Source organism: Natrix helvetica (genome assembly GCF_964273705.1).
Source record: "Natrix helvetica genome assembly, chromosome: 2".
Lineage (NCBI taxonomy): Eukaryota > Metazoa > Chordata > Lepidosauria > Squamata > Natricidae > Natrix > Natrix helvetica.
In genome coordinates this window covers 197,564,651-197,583,039 of record NC_138552.1, presented here as the reverse complement: position 1 = coordinate 197,583,039, position 18,389 = coordinate 197,564,651, and the positions used below count along the sequence as shown (strand labels likewise).

The following is an 18,389-nucleotide window of genomic DNA, read 5'->3' as shown; positions in this document are numbered from 1 at the left end:
TTGTCTGCCCGGTGACTGAGTTAATTTTAGAGTCTTTTAGCCATGCCTCCCAGTTTGACTTCAGTTTTTATCAACTCAGTCAAGCCCATCAGAGTGACTTTTGACTCTCTCCTCAGTTACTGAGAAGAGAAATTGATTTGAACTATTCTTTAGATCTCCATTTGTTAATAACAGCAGCAATACAGAGAGAACTGGTGCGGGTATTTCTTGACAGCTGTCAAACGGCCTTTTGAGGCTTGCCAGCAATGAGAGCTCCCCTCAGACCTCGCACGAGATCGGAGCTGTCAAACCGCACCGCCGAACCTCCGTTTGTAAAAAGTGATCGCCCACGAGGTTTGTGACTTTAAACAAGGCACCGCAGCAGCTAGCAGGTCGGCTACCATGTTTTCGGACTGGGTGAGCGTCGCTTACGGCCTCAGCAGGGATCCTGAATGGTCTCCTGACGAGCTTTATTGGTGGAGAAGAGCGCGGCCGCCATTTTTGACACTAGCTCGAGGCGGCCACCATTTTGGATCACATTTTTTGTCACGCCCACCATTTTGGCCGCTAAATCGCAAACGGACAGCATTTTAGTGGCAGAGATAGTCTTTGCAGCGTAGCGAACCCCAGCGGACTCTTGGGATATCAGTGCTGGGCTATTCCTCCTTCCATTTTGCAGCCTTCTCGGGATTCCTCTGCAGCAACTTGAGCAATTTGGAGAGACTTTATTCCTGGCTGAAAGCTCTGGTCTACCATAGCAGCTCCTATTTGGCATTTCATTGCTTGCGCAGCTGTAGCAGTGCCAGCGCCATAGCCCCCAACGAGGCTGCCTGAGTGCTATTTGCAACCCAGCCCCGGGCTATTCCCTGTCCGAGTACTTGGTCAAAACCCAGTGAGGCTGTGGCAGACTCCTGTCCATGAAGTGAACCGCAGAAACCTAGTCCAGAGGTGGTAAGAGGGGCGGTTGCGTTGCCAGCATAATTACCTTCAATTATGGCTGATTGGGGTCATGAGGAGGAAGAACCTTGCCCAGGCCCATCCTCCATCCTTCAGCCTGCCCCAAGGAGGAAAGCGGCTAAGTATCCAAGAGCTCTGACAAGTCAGGCAGGGCCAAGACTTCTTCCATAAGTCCTCTTCAGCTGACAGAGAAGCCACTAGATGATTGAAAGCTTTGGAAAAGCAATTTGCTAAGGCACAGAAAGCCTTGATGGTTAATCCATCTTCCCCAAGACAGACTGAGGCAACTCAGACCAGGGATGAAGCACTAGATTGCCTTCCAGATGACATATCTATTTCCCAGGAGTTTCAGGCAACTTGCTTTGGGGAGGACTTTGCACCCTTTGAGTGTTTTCCCATGACTACGGAGGAGTCTCCTGATAACCCCAGGGAGGAGCAGGTTACACCAGACCCTAGACCAACCTCAGCATGTTTTTCTGCAGAACAGCAGGAATTTATTTTGCAGGCAATAATGCAAGCCATGGAGTTTGCTTTCCAGCGCAGACCCACCTCCACTAAACAGGGAACTCAGGCCCCAGCTCACCAGGACCATAGTAGGGACATTCCTCTCCCCATTCAGGATCCTCCTTCCCCAAAGCCTTCCGTGTGCAATGAGGACTCACTAGCAGCTGAAGAGATGGGCATGGAACAAATCATCTCGGATGATGAGGATATGACTCCTGACAAGCCAGCCTTCACTGGCCTCTTTAAGCCTGCTCTCTTCAAGTCCCTTCTTCACAAGGCAAAGGCGGTCACTAGTAATGAGATGGCTAGTACCTTAGCTGATGCAGCCATAGAACAACCTGTCAAGAAGTCCAAGAGCAGTAATTTATTTTCTGAATCTCCTGCCAAACATGTGGAGATCCCTGCCCTTCAGCTCTTCTTGGATGTTGTACAACGGCAATGTTCTCAACCTGGATCTATCCCGGCTCCCAGTGGCTCTGTAGCTCCTGAATTGGAGAACCTTTTACAGTGGCTCAAGGTAGACACCCCTGTGGCCGCTCTTACGTCCTCTGCGCTCATTCCCTCTGATCTCATGGAGGGGCTGAAGGCGGAGGACAAGAGAGCAGAGTCCTCTTTCAAAAACGTTCATCAAGCTGTGTCCTGGGCCATCAGGGTCTAGGCTTTGGTCTCATTTTTCAATAGAGCCACACTTATGTGGCTGAGACAACTCCTGAAAAAAATTCCCAGGCTCTGCCAGGATTGAAACAAAACAAAGAAGCATTATTCGGCCTGACACGGTCATCCTCTGTCTGGACCCGTCATTTATACCAAAAATAAACACTCACTTTCACAGGTCTGCCTGACTTTTGCCCTAAGTCCATTCACCCCACTGAAAAACGGTGGCATAAATTGGACGTCAGGAGAGCGATTCGACGTTACATCAAAAGAATGGCTTCCTTTCGTCAAACCGAATCATTAGTTATATCCTTTCAGCCAACCTCCATGGGCAAGAAGGTGTCATCTACGGTCATCGGCAGATGGTTGAGGGCCTGCATTGCGCTGTCTTATGAACATAAATCCAAACAACCACCAGGTCGTATCACGGCTCACTCCACTCACAGTGCAGCCATCATGGCAGCCTGGGCGATTCAAGCTTCGATGGAGGAAATATGTAGGGCAGCCACGTGGGTCTCTCCCTTGCTGTTCATCAAAAAGTATAAATCTGACTCATTTGCCTCGGCTGAGGCTTCGTTTGGGTGCAGGGTCCTACAAGTGGTCCATGAGGCTGACAGGGCCCCCGGCAATTCATCATCCCGCCCATAGAACTTAAGCTTGGGTATATCCCATGTTTGGATTTTCCAAGCAGCGCATAGGAGAAGGACTGTTGTCTTAACTAAACAGTGGTTCTCTGTGCACTGCCGGAGAATCCAACCCCACCTGAAGATCCGGTTCCACATCCAGATCAAGTGAAGATGACCAAGTCGACGCACACAAAGCCTTCAAATGGTCCATGTCTTCATTGATTAAAAATTGAAGTCAAGCTGGGAGGCATGGCTAAAAGACTCTAAAATTAACTCAGTCATCGGGCAGACAAACTGAAGTTGAACCCATGCTTGAATTCTCCCACACTGCACAGAAAACCACCTTTCAGGTAAGACATCGGTCCTTCTCTTACTTTGTTACAACTCTGCTTTGTGATTTATTTTAAATGATTGAAAATTTGTGTCCAGGTTATTTGTCATTACAAAAATATATTCTTAAGTACTCAAGAATTTTGATAGGTTTCATCTGAACCGTATTTTGGCCCTCAGCCTTTGTCATACTGAAATCTTATTTACTTTCTAATTTATCCCTTTCTCCAAGAAACACTCAAATTCATAAGTCATTCTGTTAGATTTGTAATTAACACCTCGGATTATCCAACTGTAGCAAATAAAAATTTTCTAGGCTACCAGGAAAGGCTTGCTAAAGGCAATAGAATTGTGTACTCATTCTCCTTATTTACTGAGAAACTTCATTCGTCTGTCATGACAAATTTGAACTACAAAGAAACTTAATGTTGCCTCATAAAAATAGCTGTGGAATCTGGCATGAAGAAAATACCACAGCAAATGGGTTTGATGAGTCATTTCCCACTTCTTTTTGACCTTAAGTTCATTCAGTTCACTGCTGTTTTTAGTTTTTCTCCGTCACTATTTCTGTTGGTTGACTTACATTCAGAGGTAATCAGGGACATGTTGGGATTTGCTCAATTGTAACACAGTTACATTGCATATGTTTATTTGTATGCATAGCATCAGAGGTGGGTTGTTCCTGGTTCGGCCCAGATTGGGTGAACCGGTAGTAGCAGTGGCGGGAAGCTCCCCCACTCGCCCGGATGCTCCTGCGCATATGCGTGCCCGAACCGGTAGTAACAAAATTGGCAACCCACCACTGTATAGCATAAACATCTCCATCTCATATACATATTTTTCTTGGTCTGTACTTGCTTTGGACATAGGCTTTCACTTTACTCTGGAAACAATGCTTATTGTATCCATTCCTGTTCTGTGAATTGTATCTACCAAATTAATGACTGAATTAACTTTTCAAGTAGGAAAATACACTGAAAATAGTAAACGTGTTTCTCTTGCTATTGAATAATCAAAATTTCAGGCCAATTGTATCTACCCAAAAACCTAGCTGACGATATAATATTAGATTTTGTATTCTTCAAGTTTGAATAGTATCATTAAAATAGTTAATGAATTTGAATAATAAGGTTGCAGCGTGCCAGAAACTGGACCACACAAACAAGTGAAACCCAATCCGTGGGATGCAGGCAGCACCCAAAACCACATGCCCTCTGGTCCATGGAAAAACCGCTCACCATGGAACCAGCCCTGGGGGCGGCTGTTTTAGAGTGCTGTTTTATACCCAGTTAGATCATACCCACTCACTTTATGTCAGTGTTGATGTATATAGACTTGCTTCCCATAGTTTCAAATTAGATTCTTTCCCAGTAGTGCTTGCAGAAGACAGGAATGAAACCCGAAGCCTTGAACATTCAAAGCAGAAAGAAATTCATTATACCAAGGGACGGAACAACAATCACGGACAATTGTATATATTTACTCTGCCCTATACCATTTTTTGTGCTACCCTGATCTCTAGGTACAGGGTGTGGCAGGGCTGTAGAGCACTGAATGGTACTTAGCTGACTCTACTACAGCCCCAACCCTACCAAGGAGTGCTGCTGTGCAAGATGGCTAAAAGGACATAGGGAGAGAGAAGATAGGTAGAGGAATTGAAACCCCACTGTGGTCATTACTGCGGACGGTTGCCAAGGGCCCAAACCTTAGATCATGTTTTGCAGTGGCTGCAACTTCAGAGATCAGTTGTAAATCCCTTCATTCAGCACTGCTGCAACTTAAACAGCCGCTGAATGAATAGTCATAGGTCAAGGATTATCTGTATGCAATTACTGGATTACCATGAAGGCCTGGCATAATGTATAATCTCTCTGTAGGCCATTGTAAAATGTTTATCCCCCACAATCATGTAACTACATTGTGAGGACTTAGCAAACAGGTCACCCTTATAGCCACAATTTGTGAGATTTTTTGGTCCACTTTTTTGTCAGTTTCCAGCAAAACCCCATTCAGAAGAATGGCTTTGCTAAACAGCTATGCTGTTTGCTTAACAACCACACGATTCACTTAATGATCACAATAAGCACTTGAATAATTTGATTTTATGACTGCAACAACTTACAACTGGATTTCAAAAGGCCAGTAGGTTGGGGGTCATCATCAGTTCTCAAGAGAAAATATTCCAGAGGCCAAGGGCTATGTCAGAGAAGACATACGTATCTCCTAGCCTCTTCCAGCTAGCATTTCTTGACTGGGCAGAACTGTTGCTTCTAGAAAGACTTGAAATTAGTTATTTTGTGTTTGCACATACTATAGATTAAGAACATTTACATAATTATTTGCTTTGAGTTCTGAGAACAAATTTGTGTACATTTCAGTAACTGAATAATAGATCCAAACAGCAGCAGATTTGCCTAGTAACTAGACATGTCATGATTAATTGTTTTTCTTGGTTTTGTTTCATGTTTTCTTTTGAGATTAGATAAATGGAAACAAGGTTAGCTCATGCATATTTATGTTAGAATGAAAGGAATAGAAAACATTTTCTATTTTCTGTTAAGGTTGAATTCTCCAGCAAAGTTGGGGCTTGAGTGGCACTACATTATAGAGACTGGATTTTCATCTTACAATTGCATCATTTGTAGTATCTAAGACTTGTAAACCACTGATTGAATATACTGGTTTGATTTCCCTAAAACTGTATATAACCTGCTGTAGAAATTAATTGATCAATATGTAAAAAAAATGTTTGAAATAGGATTTTCAGTAATAGGAAAGCATGAATTGGTTCCAATCTGTTGCAAAATAAAACTGTGTTTTTGATTAATAGTCCAAGTTTATATACAGTTTTAATATAAGTAGCATAATGAGTGGTCAAATTGTTTATCCTGGAATAAATCAAATAGTGTAGTTCAAAGCCATACGTTTTTGTGTCATTTGTGTCATTTTGTAATTATTAACTAAAACATATAAAGAACGGTTCCTGGAATTGTGTATGTCTAGTTTGAAAAGAAGGACTAGGCGTGACATGGTAGCAGTGTTCCAATATCTCAGGGAGTCAAGAAGAGGAAGTCAAGCTATTCTCCAAAGCACCTGAGGGCAGGACAAGAAGCAATGGGTGGAAACTAATCAAGGAGAGAAGCAACCTAGAACTAAGGAGAAATTTCCTGACAGTTAGAACAATTAATCAGTGGAACAACATGTCTCCAGAAGTTGTAAATGCTCCAACACTGGAAGTTTTTAAGAAGAGATTGGATGACCATTTGTCTGAAATGGTATAGGGTTTCCTGCCTAAGCAGGGGGTTGGACTAGAAGACCACCAGGGTCCCTTCCAACTCTGTTTATTCTGTTCTGTTCTATTCTATTCACTTTGAAATGAGATATTATGTAGTTTAGAGCTGCAAAAATGGTATAGATATACACCAACATTTTTACTAAAATGTAGTGAATTTCTAAGAAATCGTTACATTCTATTTTATTCCACGTCTGTCATTCCTTCATTAACATCCTTTAGACGTGGTCTGTCCATAGAAGTAGACCCCATTACTGACAACGTTGATATTGTGATTACTAATTTATGGCTCCATTCATTAAGGATCCCCTTGAATATTTCCAATGTTTTAATACTATGTGTCATTTTGTAATTTCCAGTATTAACTGCAATAAAATTCAAACTGAAAACAACCCACAGTAAATGCTTTTTAGACTTCACTGCTAGTTAATTCTATACATGTCTACTTGGAAATGAGTCCCAGTTAGCGTTTTTCTTAGTAAGGATGATCATCCAGGTGGAAGAATGAGATACGTTACTTAAACAGTATTTGAGGAAATGCATATAAACAGCTTCTAATTTTATTTGTAGGGATTAAAAAACTGGTGCATCTGATGACACATATTTGATAGTAATCTTTTAAAATGTGACATATACAGTACATGTGTATGCATGGTTAGCTACTATCTGCACTTTATTATCAACTTTCATTATCATGCTAGTACTTTGCAGCATATTTTTTGCAGTTTTACCAAAACGATTCAGTAACTCAAAATTGAGCTTTTGATACTGTACTTTATCTAGAGGCTTATATTAATTGATTGGAATTACCAAAAAAGTCATGTTTAAAAAATGTTCTAATAAAAAAAAAAATTGTATTTTTGTAGGGCAACCGGTGATAATGACAACTGAAGGTGGTTCAGATAGTGAAGTAAAAGAATCAGAGAATCTGAGGACTAACACAGGAAGTGAAAATGCTGGGGATGCACCAGAAAGTCAAGAAGATCAGCAACAAATAGAAGAAGGTTCTCCTGTCCTTCCAGCTGTAGCTACACAAAAGAGCCCTAAAAGCTTAGGTGGAAAGGGCATTTCTCGTTTTATCCCCCCCTGGCTTAAGAAACAAAAATCATACAGCATATCAGAACCCAAAGATGAAACTAAGAAAAGAGAGCACCTAGCATCAGAAGAAGAGACAGCAGTGGATGAAGGAGAATGTCATCTCTCAGAAGAAGAAGCTCAATCTAAAGGAAAATTAGAGGACATATCTGAGAATCTTCAAGAAGCTGAAGTGGATGGTGATAAAGAAGAAAAACATGTTGAGTCACAGGTACATCCTAGAAAGAAAAACAAAACGAACTATAGGAATCACACTTTAGTGGCCTCAACGTTGTTGTGGCTACCGTTATGTTACATTTTCTTTTGTTAATATGAATTAATACCATTCATTCTGAGGTGTATTTTGATTTGGCAGTGAATCATACTGTTCATTTCTGCCTAACCAAATATTATGATTTTATTACTTCAGTTTCAGCAAAATCTAGCTATTGTACTATTTAAAAAGGCATTGAAATTTACCTAATCTTTATAAACTAGAATACAGTTTTTTTCTTGTTTGCTGATACTTAAATAAGAAACTTAGGGGTTATAATGGCTCAGCACTTAAAGACACTGAGCTTGTCAGCTGACAGCCACGGGTTGAGACCCATGTTGCATGCATCTTCGGTGTATACTTATGCTGGCTACATGACCCTGGAAATGTCTTCAGACAATGCTGGCTCCCTTGCCTAGGAAATAGAGATGAGCACTGCCCCCTAGAGTCAGATATGACTGGACAGGGGAAAGCTTTACCTTTAAATAAGTAAGATAAGTAATACTGTGCACTGTTATGGGTTGTTGGGTAGGTTGATGATAGGTCTCCATTGGTTTCTGAAGGCTGTCTGAAAAAGTTCTGTCCTGAAATCCAAAGATTTTGGCACAGAGTGTTTGCAGCACGAGGTGTGCCAAAACCCTGCTTGGATTTCAGGACAGATCTTTTTCAGCCAGCCCCAAGACAAAAGGACTCCCTTTTGTTTCTAGCAGCTGGCTGTAAATGCCGCATGCTGCAGATGTTCTGTGCCAAAATCCTCCTTGGATTTCGAGATGGGCCTTTTTCAACCATTCCCCAGGAATGATAGGCAATCCATACTTCTTATCTGAGACTTTTTCTGCTTAAAAACCCACAAAATTGTTTAATAACTTCAACTGAATATGCTGAGATTTTGGCCACTGAGTGAAGTGGTCATATGATATCTTCCTTAATGACTGCTTCTTTCAATGACCAAGATTCCAGTTGTGGCAGTTAACCAAAAACTACCAGTGTTGCCATCAAGTTGGTGTCACTCTTATAGATCATGTAGGTAAATTTTCTACAAGATTTGGGTAGGTACACTAAGTAAAACACTTTTCAGAGTCCCGTCCCCCCCAAACATTTTACATTTTTAAATTTCAAACATGATCGTTTCATTTTTCAAATATGTTTAAGTGAAAACTTTCAGATAAGTCTTTCTACCTGCCTAGGTCTGGTTTCTATAATCAGCACTGTGAAACAGGAAAATAAAGGTTTGGAGTTGAGTGTTATAGTTACTCTCCAATCAGTTTCTTTCTCATAGTAATGTATTAATATGATTCAGTTTTCCACAACCTTTAATCTGCAAGCCAATTACAACAATGAAAAACATATTCAGGTTGCATCATCCTTGCTTTTTCTCCTTGTAATTTTTTTTTGCTCAGGTCCTCCTCCTCTCTCCACAGCCAATTTTGCCCAGGTCAGGTCTTCCTAATTTATATAATTTATTTTTCAAACATATGAAAACAGATGTTAAGTAACTTGCTTAGATGATGCAATATGTATGATAGGTAGCAACAATTGTAGCTTCCTTTATTATTGTCTTTTGCATTCATAACTTATTTGACTGCTTGAAAGCCTGCAATAGTTGCTGCTTGTAGAAGAATAAATTAGCTGTATAGATACTTTTTTTATTCTTAAAGAAGGAAATGTGTTTACTTGCTTGCATAGAGTATTCAATGATTCGGATTCTGGCAAAAATGTAGACATGATGAGGAAAGACAAAGTGAAATGACTTGTAATTAGATATTATTTTAAAATGAACAAACTTAAGTATGTGTTTCCACTTGTAATACTTTTGCTTCTGTTTGCCCTCCAGCAAAATAAAGTAATAATAAACAATAAAATAATATTAATAATAACAATAACAATAACAATTCTAAATTCACTTGACTCTACAAAAAAAACATCCTACTTGGAACAACTTATATCCTCCGACGTTACCTTAACAGTTCCTAGGTCCTTGGTTAGGACTCGAGCTGTTGAGCTACCAACCAGCCCCAAAGGCTGTGAATCTCACCAAAGATTAACCACATGATAAGAATAATAAGAATAATTAATAATAATTATTATTATTAATAATAAAATTAATAATTAATAATTAATAACAACAATAAAAATTCTAATAATTGAGTAAGCTAAGGTCTCAACATAACAGGCTAACTAAGTGTCCTACAGATTTGTTCTCTAAGATTGGTAGTCTAAAGGGACAGTTGCTAGGTTGACGTGCAGGCTCCATAGATGTCATACAACGTAGATTGAAACATAGTGTCATATGGTTTCTTTGTTATGAGGTTTTTTTCCTAAGTTGATTGTAAATCATTGTTAAAGAAAGAGCGAGGCTGATGGATAAAAAATTGATTTTAGCCAGTATATGAATATGGAAAGTCACATGCTTGTCTCAAGCTACAGTAGCCCTGTTTTCAGTGGAAGCTGTTTCAGAGCTCTCAATTTATGCGCACTAGTGAGACACATTTGCATTTCAGAATATCTAGACCTAACTGAGCAAAGAAAGAAGTCGAAGCTCTATTTTGTCATGATATCTTTAGGTTCTTTGTGACCAGTCTTCTCTACTTTCATGCAATAGAATCTCAGAATATCTGTCCTGATTCTGTGTATTTTTTTTACTTGCCTGAAGTATGAAAAAAATGTTTTATCATTAGTGAAGCATACTTGATGCCTCCTGCAATTTTTTTCCATAGACAATTTGTATTTTCTCTGAGAAAAATGATATCGAAAACAGATATATGCATATATTTATGTTTATCTGCTCTTGTAATTTGAAATGTGTGTGTGTGCATTTGATTAAATTTAAATTCTGTAACTATAATATTGTATTGTAATATACATTTTCTTGTAGTCTGATAAAGAAGACAAAGAAATTGTTTCTGAAGCTACTGAAAACATTGAAGATCGGAAAAGAGAGACAAAAGAGGTGCAAACAAGTGAAATCAGAGTAGAAAGAATGCTTGAAAAACCTCCTAAGAAGATCAGGATAGTACAGGCTAAAGTTGTGCTTTTGGATGGCACAGAATACAGTTGTGACCTTGAGGTAAGCTAGTGAGCTTTATGTTTTTCTCTAAGAGGAAGTAAGTGCAATACTTTTATAGAAATGGACTAAAACATGTAATGTGTTATATGTTAATAATATACACCATCCCAATGCAAAGTAGATTTATATAAAATAATTTCAGTCTTGGGGTTTTAATTTTCTGTGTTTTTCCTAATGATCCATAGCATGGAATTTTTCTTTGTAATAGTTGTTAACAATATTAATTTAGCCATCCACCATAACCCCAAAAGCATTATTTCTGGTTACTTACAAATAGTTCAGTCCTCATATATAAATGTAGGGTTTTTGCCCTAACGTGCATCACTTTGTTTACTTAAGCTGTACTTGTAATTTGGTAAACATGTACCAAATGTTTTTTTAAATCCTTTAGTCCTTCACAGTCACTTGGTTCTTATGACCCCAGACTCCTTAATATTATCCAGAAGTCAGTATCATTTAACCCATTATAAATACCCCATTTGTGATTTATTCATAAGCCAACATCTTAAAAACCACTGGCTCCAAGAATCTTCTTATGTTCTTCTATTAAAAAGTTACCCATGTATGCGTTCTTTTGTATTTTTATCCAATTAGCACTCCATAAAAAGCATTTCTTCTTATCCTATGAGCACTAAGTTTCAGAATCATTGAAGAACTTCGTTCTTTCAAAACGTGGGTTTTGAAAATCCAAATATCTAGTAACAGCAGGGTCACCTCCATCCAGGTCCTATTGTTTTCTTAGAAAACTCCGCAAGTTTGGAGAATTAGGATTTGTTTATGCTGATTTTTCTTTAACAAAGTTTATTCTTCAATGAACCTATTTATTTTTTCTTTGATTACCACTTCTGTTGAATGGCATAAAGCAGATGTTAAAGTGGCAGGGCTATAATTTCCTTTCCAGCTCTTGCTAGGTCTCTTTGAAACCTGGTATTACACCAGCTACCTTCAATTTCTTTGGCATTGAACCTGTTTTGAATGTTAAACTATATACTTTGGCAAAAGATTAGCAATTATCTTTAAAATTCAAATGTTTATTATATTGTACAACTGATTAATAATCAGTTTTTTCATTTGAGTTTAACATGCATTTTTGTAGAAGATGCTCATATGTAATGCTTAAAACAGCTTTTTAGACATAGGTATGTACCTGAATGTATTAATTTATTAAAATCAGAAAGTTTATAATGAATCTCATGTCAGCAGTACATTTTTACATAGTTTAATAGTTTTTTATTTTCTATAGAGAAGCATTTTTATCATCTGAAATTCACAAGGAAGCCTTACCAATGACTGTTTCACAGCCCTTATTAAATATATTTTGCTTTTCCTTGCATGTTAGAATTGCAGCATGGATCACAATTCCTGATGGCATTGGGTATGTGAACAATTGTTATAGAAGAGAGCAGAGTTTTTAAATTATTCATAGAGATTAGTGTCAGTTCTATAAGTCTAGATTCTAAACATTGCAAACCATTTACTATGAGTTGTTTAAATTTGCAACAGGTTGGGCTATCTTCAGTCAAGAAGACAATTATATTGACTTAATAATTCATGCTTGCTCACTGGATGTATTTGATATCAAAGCAGCCTTTCCTTGATCCCTAAATAGCCAGAAAATTACTTAGGATCTAGTAATCAGCAGGAATACTACATTGTGGTATTTATCTGGCATTCTATGTACAGTTGAACAAAGTGGGCAAAGTTACTTTTTTATTATTCGTGATTGAGACACATGATGCATCAATTTATTTAGAAACTTTAAGTGCTTCCAATTGTACATTTTGTGACACATCTATTCTCCAACACACTGTTTTGCTAACTCAAAAAAATTTGTGCTCACTTTGTTGATAAGAGCCAAGAGTAGGATTAGTTTAGATTCTCAAAGGAAAGTTGTGTGCAGAGAAGGAGGGAAATTTGGTCATCTATTAATATCAAAAAAGGGATTATTTGCCATGGGTTGTGTACCTCCTCCCCTCCCCAGAAATGTCATCAGGGACCCCAAGGGTGAGCTTCCTATTATGACACTCTTTCCGAAAATCTTACCTCTTAAGACTAGAAAAGTTTCTTCCTTTAGAGGGCTTTGGGAAAGAATTGGATATCGAATTGATTCATGAATCAGTAGTGCCAGGATGTATTTCTGTGAGGTCCAAATTCAATAGCACTGGCTCTTTAATACTTCATGATCAACTGATCACAAGGAGGCAATTGGGTCTGGATAGAAGGATTACTTTAGATCTTTGTCCATCATTTTAGACACTCTTTTGTCTAAAAGATTGCTAATCTGTACTTAGTTACTTCTGCCTTTCCTTCTCTGGTACATATATACAGAACATTTGCTTTTTTTAAAAAACTCGCCTACTAGTATGAATTTCCTGTCCCTAAGTTGTAAAGAAATCTCTTTTCTGCTATACTTATAAAACCTGCTTCACTAATCATCAGTCAAGTCACATTCTTTGTGTTGGGAACATTCACATCCCTATGTAGAACTCTTCAACTTCTCATACTAAAATTGTTGTACATGTTAAATCAGCAAATTTTTCTGCCACCAAACCATCTAAGGGGACCACAGTGAGGAGTATTAATGCTTTTTGGCAGATAAAGTCACTTGGAGTTGGAATTTGACTTGGCAGTCCAAGCCACAAGTTGAGTTGCCCATAGCACAAATTTGCAAAGTCATCTGGACTGAATTCAGTTTCATAACATTGAGCACATGGATAAGGCTCTTTAATCTGCTAGTTCAACCACATGATTGTTAAATTCTGGGCCCTCCTGAGTTGTCAGGCTGGCTTGGGAGATGACCAACGGATAATTCCATGCAGTATTATTATCGTTTTTGAAGTAGGATGTAATTTCTCCAGCCTTGGAACAGTTGATAGTATATTCCCTTCTCAAGAGGCCATTACTGGATCTCTCCATTCAGGACAACTATACACATCTCCACAGAAAAAGAACAAGGCAAAATGCACAACTTGCACATTGTATTATTTCTGCTGATATTGGTGCCATGACCATAGTATGCTCTTGTCGTCACCTGTTCTTATTTACTGGAGAAACTACCCATTTTTGCTACATGAAGGAAAAGGTCAGAATGGGGCAATTTGTAACGTCCACCTGATGAACTGCTCAGTTTATATAGCAATGATGAAACTATTGCAAACAAAGTCTGGAAGAACATCAGACAGTACAACTGCCTTTTCCAAATGACATTCTTTGATGCCTTACAATGTGGAATGAATGGAATCCTTCTGGGGCTTTTCAGGGGCAAATCCATAATTCAATGAGGCGTTTAATGCCAGATCCCAACCAGCAAATTTCATTTATTTAAATTTACTTTATGGATCCTTAAGACATACTAAATTTGGAATACCAAAAACAAGGACTGTCTTATTTATACTCTGCTCTGGCCTAATGACGCATCCAAGCCAAGACCAGAAGATTATAACATTGTGCACTTTGGGAGAACCGGTTGTTAACTTTCTGAGCAGTTTGGTGAACTGGTTGTTGGAAGAAATCATTAGAGCAGAGAACCGGTTGTTAAATTATTTGAATCCCACCACTGCATAAAAGGCATAGTGAGGACTCATATCCTCTGCAGGAGTTGCTCTTCAGAAATGGGAGAATATGAAGCAGGATAGAGTTGAACTATAACTTCTCAATGGGTGGTACCCTGATAATGCACTGCTATTAAGGTGTTCAATTGTCATCTCAGTGTCATATTTTTAAATAAATTAAATAATAAATATGCCGCCCATCTCACCAAATATGTCATCAAGTAATATGATTCCAAGAATTGTATTTATCAATAGAGTCATGCTTTGCTCTCACTATATATAAAGGACAAACTATGGAAAATGTGCTGATCCATTTGAAGAAACCAATAATCCAATATGGTTAGCTATGTATCACTTTAAGCCAGTGCTTCTCAATTATTTTCTGTCATGCCCCCCCTAGGAAGAAGAAAACATTTCGCGCGCCCCGCGCAACTGTAAATAGTATCATTTGTCTATAAAATTGTTATAAGTACACCTCTGCATAACACTGTATCCTTATTAACGTATAAGAGAATAAAAAAAAGAAAGAAATGTGGATCAATTTACAACAAAGAATAGCTTTATTAACTGTAGCAGAAAAGATTTAAAGGAGCACAGGATTTAAAGGAGCACAATATTAAAAAAAACTTTAACCTGCAAAACAAAAATATATAAAATAATTTGAGCTGAGCCCCCCTTTACGGAGCCTCGCGCCCCCCCTGGGGGGCCCGCCCCACTATTTGAGAAGCACTGCTTTAAGCCAAGGAAAAAGAAGTGGAAATGTTCTTTAAAAAATGGCAGATCAACCACAGATGTTGCGATCAAAATGTTCTTGAAAAATAAGGAAAAAAATCTATATTTGTCTTGTTACCCATCTCTCTTCTTTAATAAGATGTTTTCTTTTTAAAGTTTAAAATCAAACCTAGCAATCTGCCTATGCCCTTTCTGTTTCTGTGTTTAGGTAAGGAAATATCTCTGAAAGGATGACCCCAAGGATCATAGGTTCCCTAGTTTCACTTAATAAGGCAGCAGATGCAGCTCAAATGAGTGAAATTAGGCCACATTTCAACACTAGAATAACCTCCTTGTAAATTGTTAACATTGACATTTGACATTTATGATTTGTCTGAGAAGTCTATGTAAACCTATTGTGTTTATCTCCATTACTTTCCCTTTATGGAAATGTTGTAGGTCTATTTGTCCAAATTAAGGAACTTATTTTCTCTCTGACTGCTATGAAATATTTGAATGTTAAAAAGAAGAGTTGCAGCCAAGTCAGATATATGATATCTGTCTGTCTGTCTGTCTGTCTGTCTGTCTGTCTGTCTGTCTGTCTGTCTCTCTCGTCGATATATAAATACAAGAATCCTGCACCTTCACAAATATGTTTCAGACTATTTCCAGCTTCCTCTCTGCCCCTGCTTCCTTCTTATAGATGAATTACTTTCAGTCTTATGAGAGAGGAATAAATGTTAACGTTTAATATTTTCATTGCCCTTTATTCTTGGTTATTTACAATTTAGTAGAACATGGGGTATAGTATTTGTCAATAAGTAGAAAATACTAAATCCAGTAACTACATCTTTTATTCATTGAATTAAAATATCTAAATATATGTTTGAGATTATGTACAAGCTTTATTATATAGTTCATTTTAGGCACCCAATCATATAACTATTTATCAAGTCTAAAGAATGCCATAATGAGATCTAGGCAGCTGACGTATTGTAAAAACACTTTCCAAAGCAAATACAATTTTCATTAGAGCGTTCTACACAGGGGCATTCTGTTCTAATTAAAATGTTATGACAAGGACATTTAAATATGACTGCATGGCTATATTTTATGCACGTCTGAACAACTGATGTGTATTGGGCATGACATAACTGTTTCAAGTATTTTGTAGTTTGCTTGATTGAAGTGCAAGACTGCACTTGCTATCTTATAAAAAATTAAATACTCAAGTACCATATGTTTTACAATTTGCCAATGATTTCCTGGCCATAATAAGCTATATCAGGCATGTTTTTAAACATGTAAGTTGTCAATATTATTATGTTCCAGCAAAATACTAAAATAAAATATTTTATTTATAGTTTAAAACTTATAAACTATGTTTAAATTATTCCAAGTATTTTTCTTGTCTCAAACTGTGCTTTCTGTAAAAAGATTTGTCAATCATTAATATATAGTGTTAAATTTAGAAACATAGCTATAATAATGTAAAATGAAATAGCATGCTTGTTTTATTTTCACATAAAGCTATACATACAATATCCATTCTGACAGAATTCTTTTCACATTGATCTTTTAATACAAAATATGACTGAGAAGCTTCCAGCAGTTAGAATTCAGTTTATACTATTTTTCTTCTAAACAATGTCATTTTGCTAGTCCATGATACTAGTCCATGATGGCTCATTGGTCCGATTAAAAAGAATTTATTTATTTTAATATTTTCTTATAAATCAGTTTTTAAATGATAGATGATAGATTAAGATCAATATTTTCTCAGCATGAGTACATTTTCTTTGGATTGTTCCAACAAAATCCTCAACAAATTGGGTGGCAAATTGGATTTTATAACTGCTGCGAGTCATTTGGCAAAATTATATTGATAGTGAAATGTAAAATATCTAGAGTTTTACTTACTAGAATCTTAAATATTATTTAGAAAGTAAAAATGTAGCACCAGAAGCACAAAATAAGAATGCAAGATTTAACTGGTTATGTACGCTATGATTATCTTCTGGATACTGAAGATTTAGCAGTTGTAAATTCAATAGGAAGCATAATAATAATAACAACAGTACTTGTGATGTGTGATAGCTAACTTTATAGTGAAAAATATTTAACTCCTTTCTAATCGTTTTTCAAGTTTTTTACATAAGAAAGAAAACTTATTTCAATTTAATATGTTTGGCACATGGATGTCCTTTTTTCAATACAAGTCTAAACTGGAACATTCTACATATTTAATCCAATTTAGACTAGATTATTTAATTTCTTGGATTTATTTGTTATTACATTTTAAAGTTTTGCTTAAATGATAAATTGAACATATAAGGTGACAAGTAAAATCTCTTGAGCAATAAATACAGGTTTAAAAACTACACACACACCTAATTGTACCTTAGTATATTATTAGAAATAGTTTTGCATTGCCGCGGGTTTATTTGCATTATTCCTTGCGTTTCAGCTGATGAGATATAAAACTGAATGATCCAGTTAAAATTGTAAATGCTGAATATAAATTGAGCAGTTCAGTTCGGTATGAATGTGCTTTGATTTCTTTTGGACAACAAACAATGCTTTTATTGAGCTTGGTAGTTTTATTGCATACCTTTTCTCCCTTGTCCTTTGTATTTGTACAGTGTTTCTCACAACTACTGTGTAGCACATAGCTCAACAGCATAGATAATTCGTTCAGTTTAGAGCTTTCTGTCTCTGACTGTCAGGCACAATAACTTAGTGTTGCAAGAGCCTACACATAGGCACTCGAAGGGACTTCTCTGGAATTGCAGTGGCGTCTATTGAAATCTGTGTGATAAGCAATTGCAAAAATGCCTTTCAGTTGCCAGGTCTCAGAAATGTCACATTATAGTTGCTTTTTAAATGCCATAAATAGCCAAATAGGGATGTAGGACTTGCTTGAAAATGAAAGGCAGCATACTGCACCTCTTGAATTCTGCCAGTAGCAGACACTATTTCAATGTTTCAACAAATCTTGAAAAGCCAGAAAGGCGAGTTGTCTGTTCTCATTTATTAATTCAAGTCAAAGTACAGTACTTTGAATGCCCCAAATTTTCTCCTTTGGATGTTTATACCCATTGTTATTATATATCATGCTGCATTTAATTAATAATAATTAATAAAGATTACTATTTAATAGTACTAATTATTAACTTACTACCCTGTTTCCCCCAAAATAAAATATCTCCGGATAATAAGCCCAATCAGGCTTTTGAGTGTATGTGCTAAAATAAGCCCTCCCCCGAAAATAAGCCCTCCCTGAAAATATTGCAACGCCGCAGCCGTGAGGTGACCATGCTCGGCGCTTCCTGCACCTCAAAAATAATAAGACCTCCCTGAAAATAAGGCC

At 37.4% G+C, this 18,389-nt stretch overlaps 1 protein-coding gene across 16 annotated transcripts in view; it reads left to right on the top strand.

Annotated features, from left to right (window-relative positions):
• Nucleotides 1-18,389, top strand: part of EPB41L2 (erythrocyte membrane protein band 4.1 like 2) — a 110,916-nt gene that overhangs the window by 35,788 nt on the left and 56,739 nt on the right. For all 16 annotated transcript variants that reach the window (XM_081942842.1, XM_081942841.1, XM_081942839.1 and 13 more), the window contains exons 2-3: nucleotides 7,209-7,648; nucleotides 10,566-10,757. In XM_081942842.1, the coding sequence (XP_081798968.1) occupies nucleotides 7,223-7,648; nucleotides 10,566-10,757 (618 nt within the window). In that variant the 5' untranslated portion in view covers nucleotides 7,209-7,222. The remainder of the gene's footprint in view (nucleotides 1-7,208; nucleotides 7,649-10,565; nucleotides 10,758-18,389) is intronic.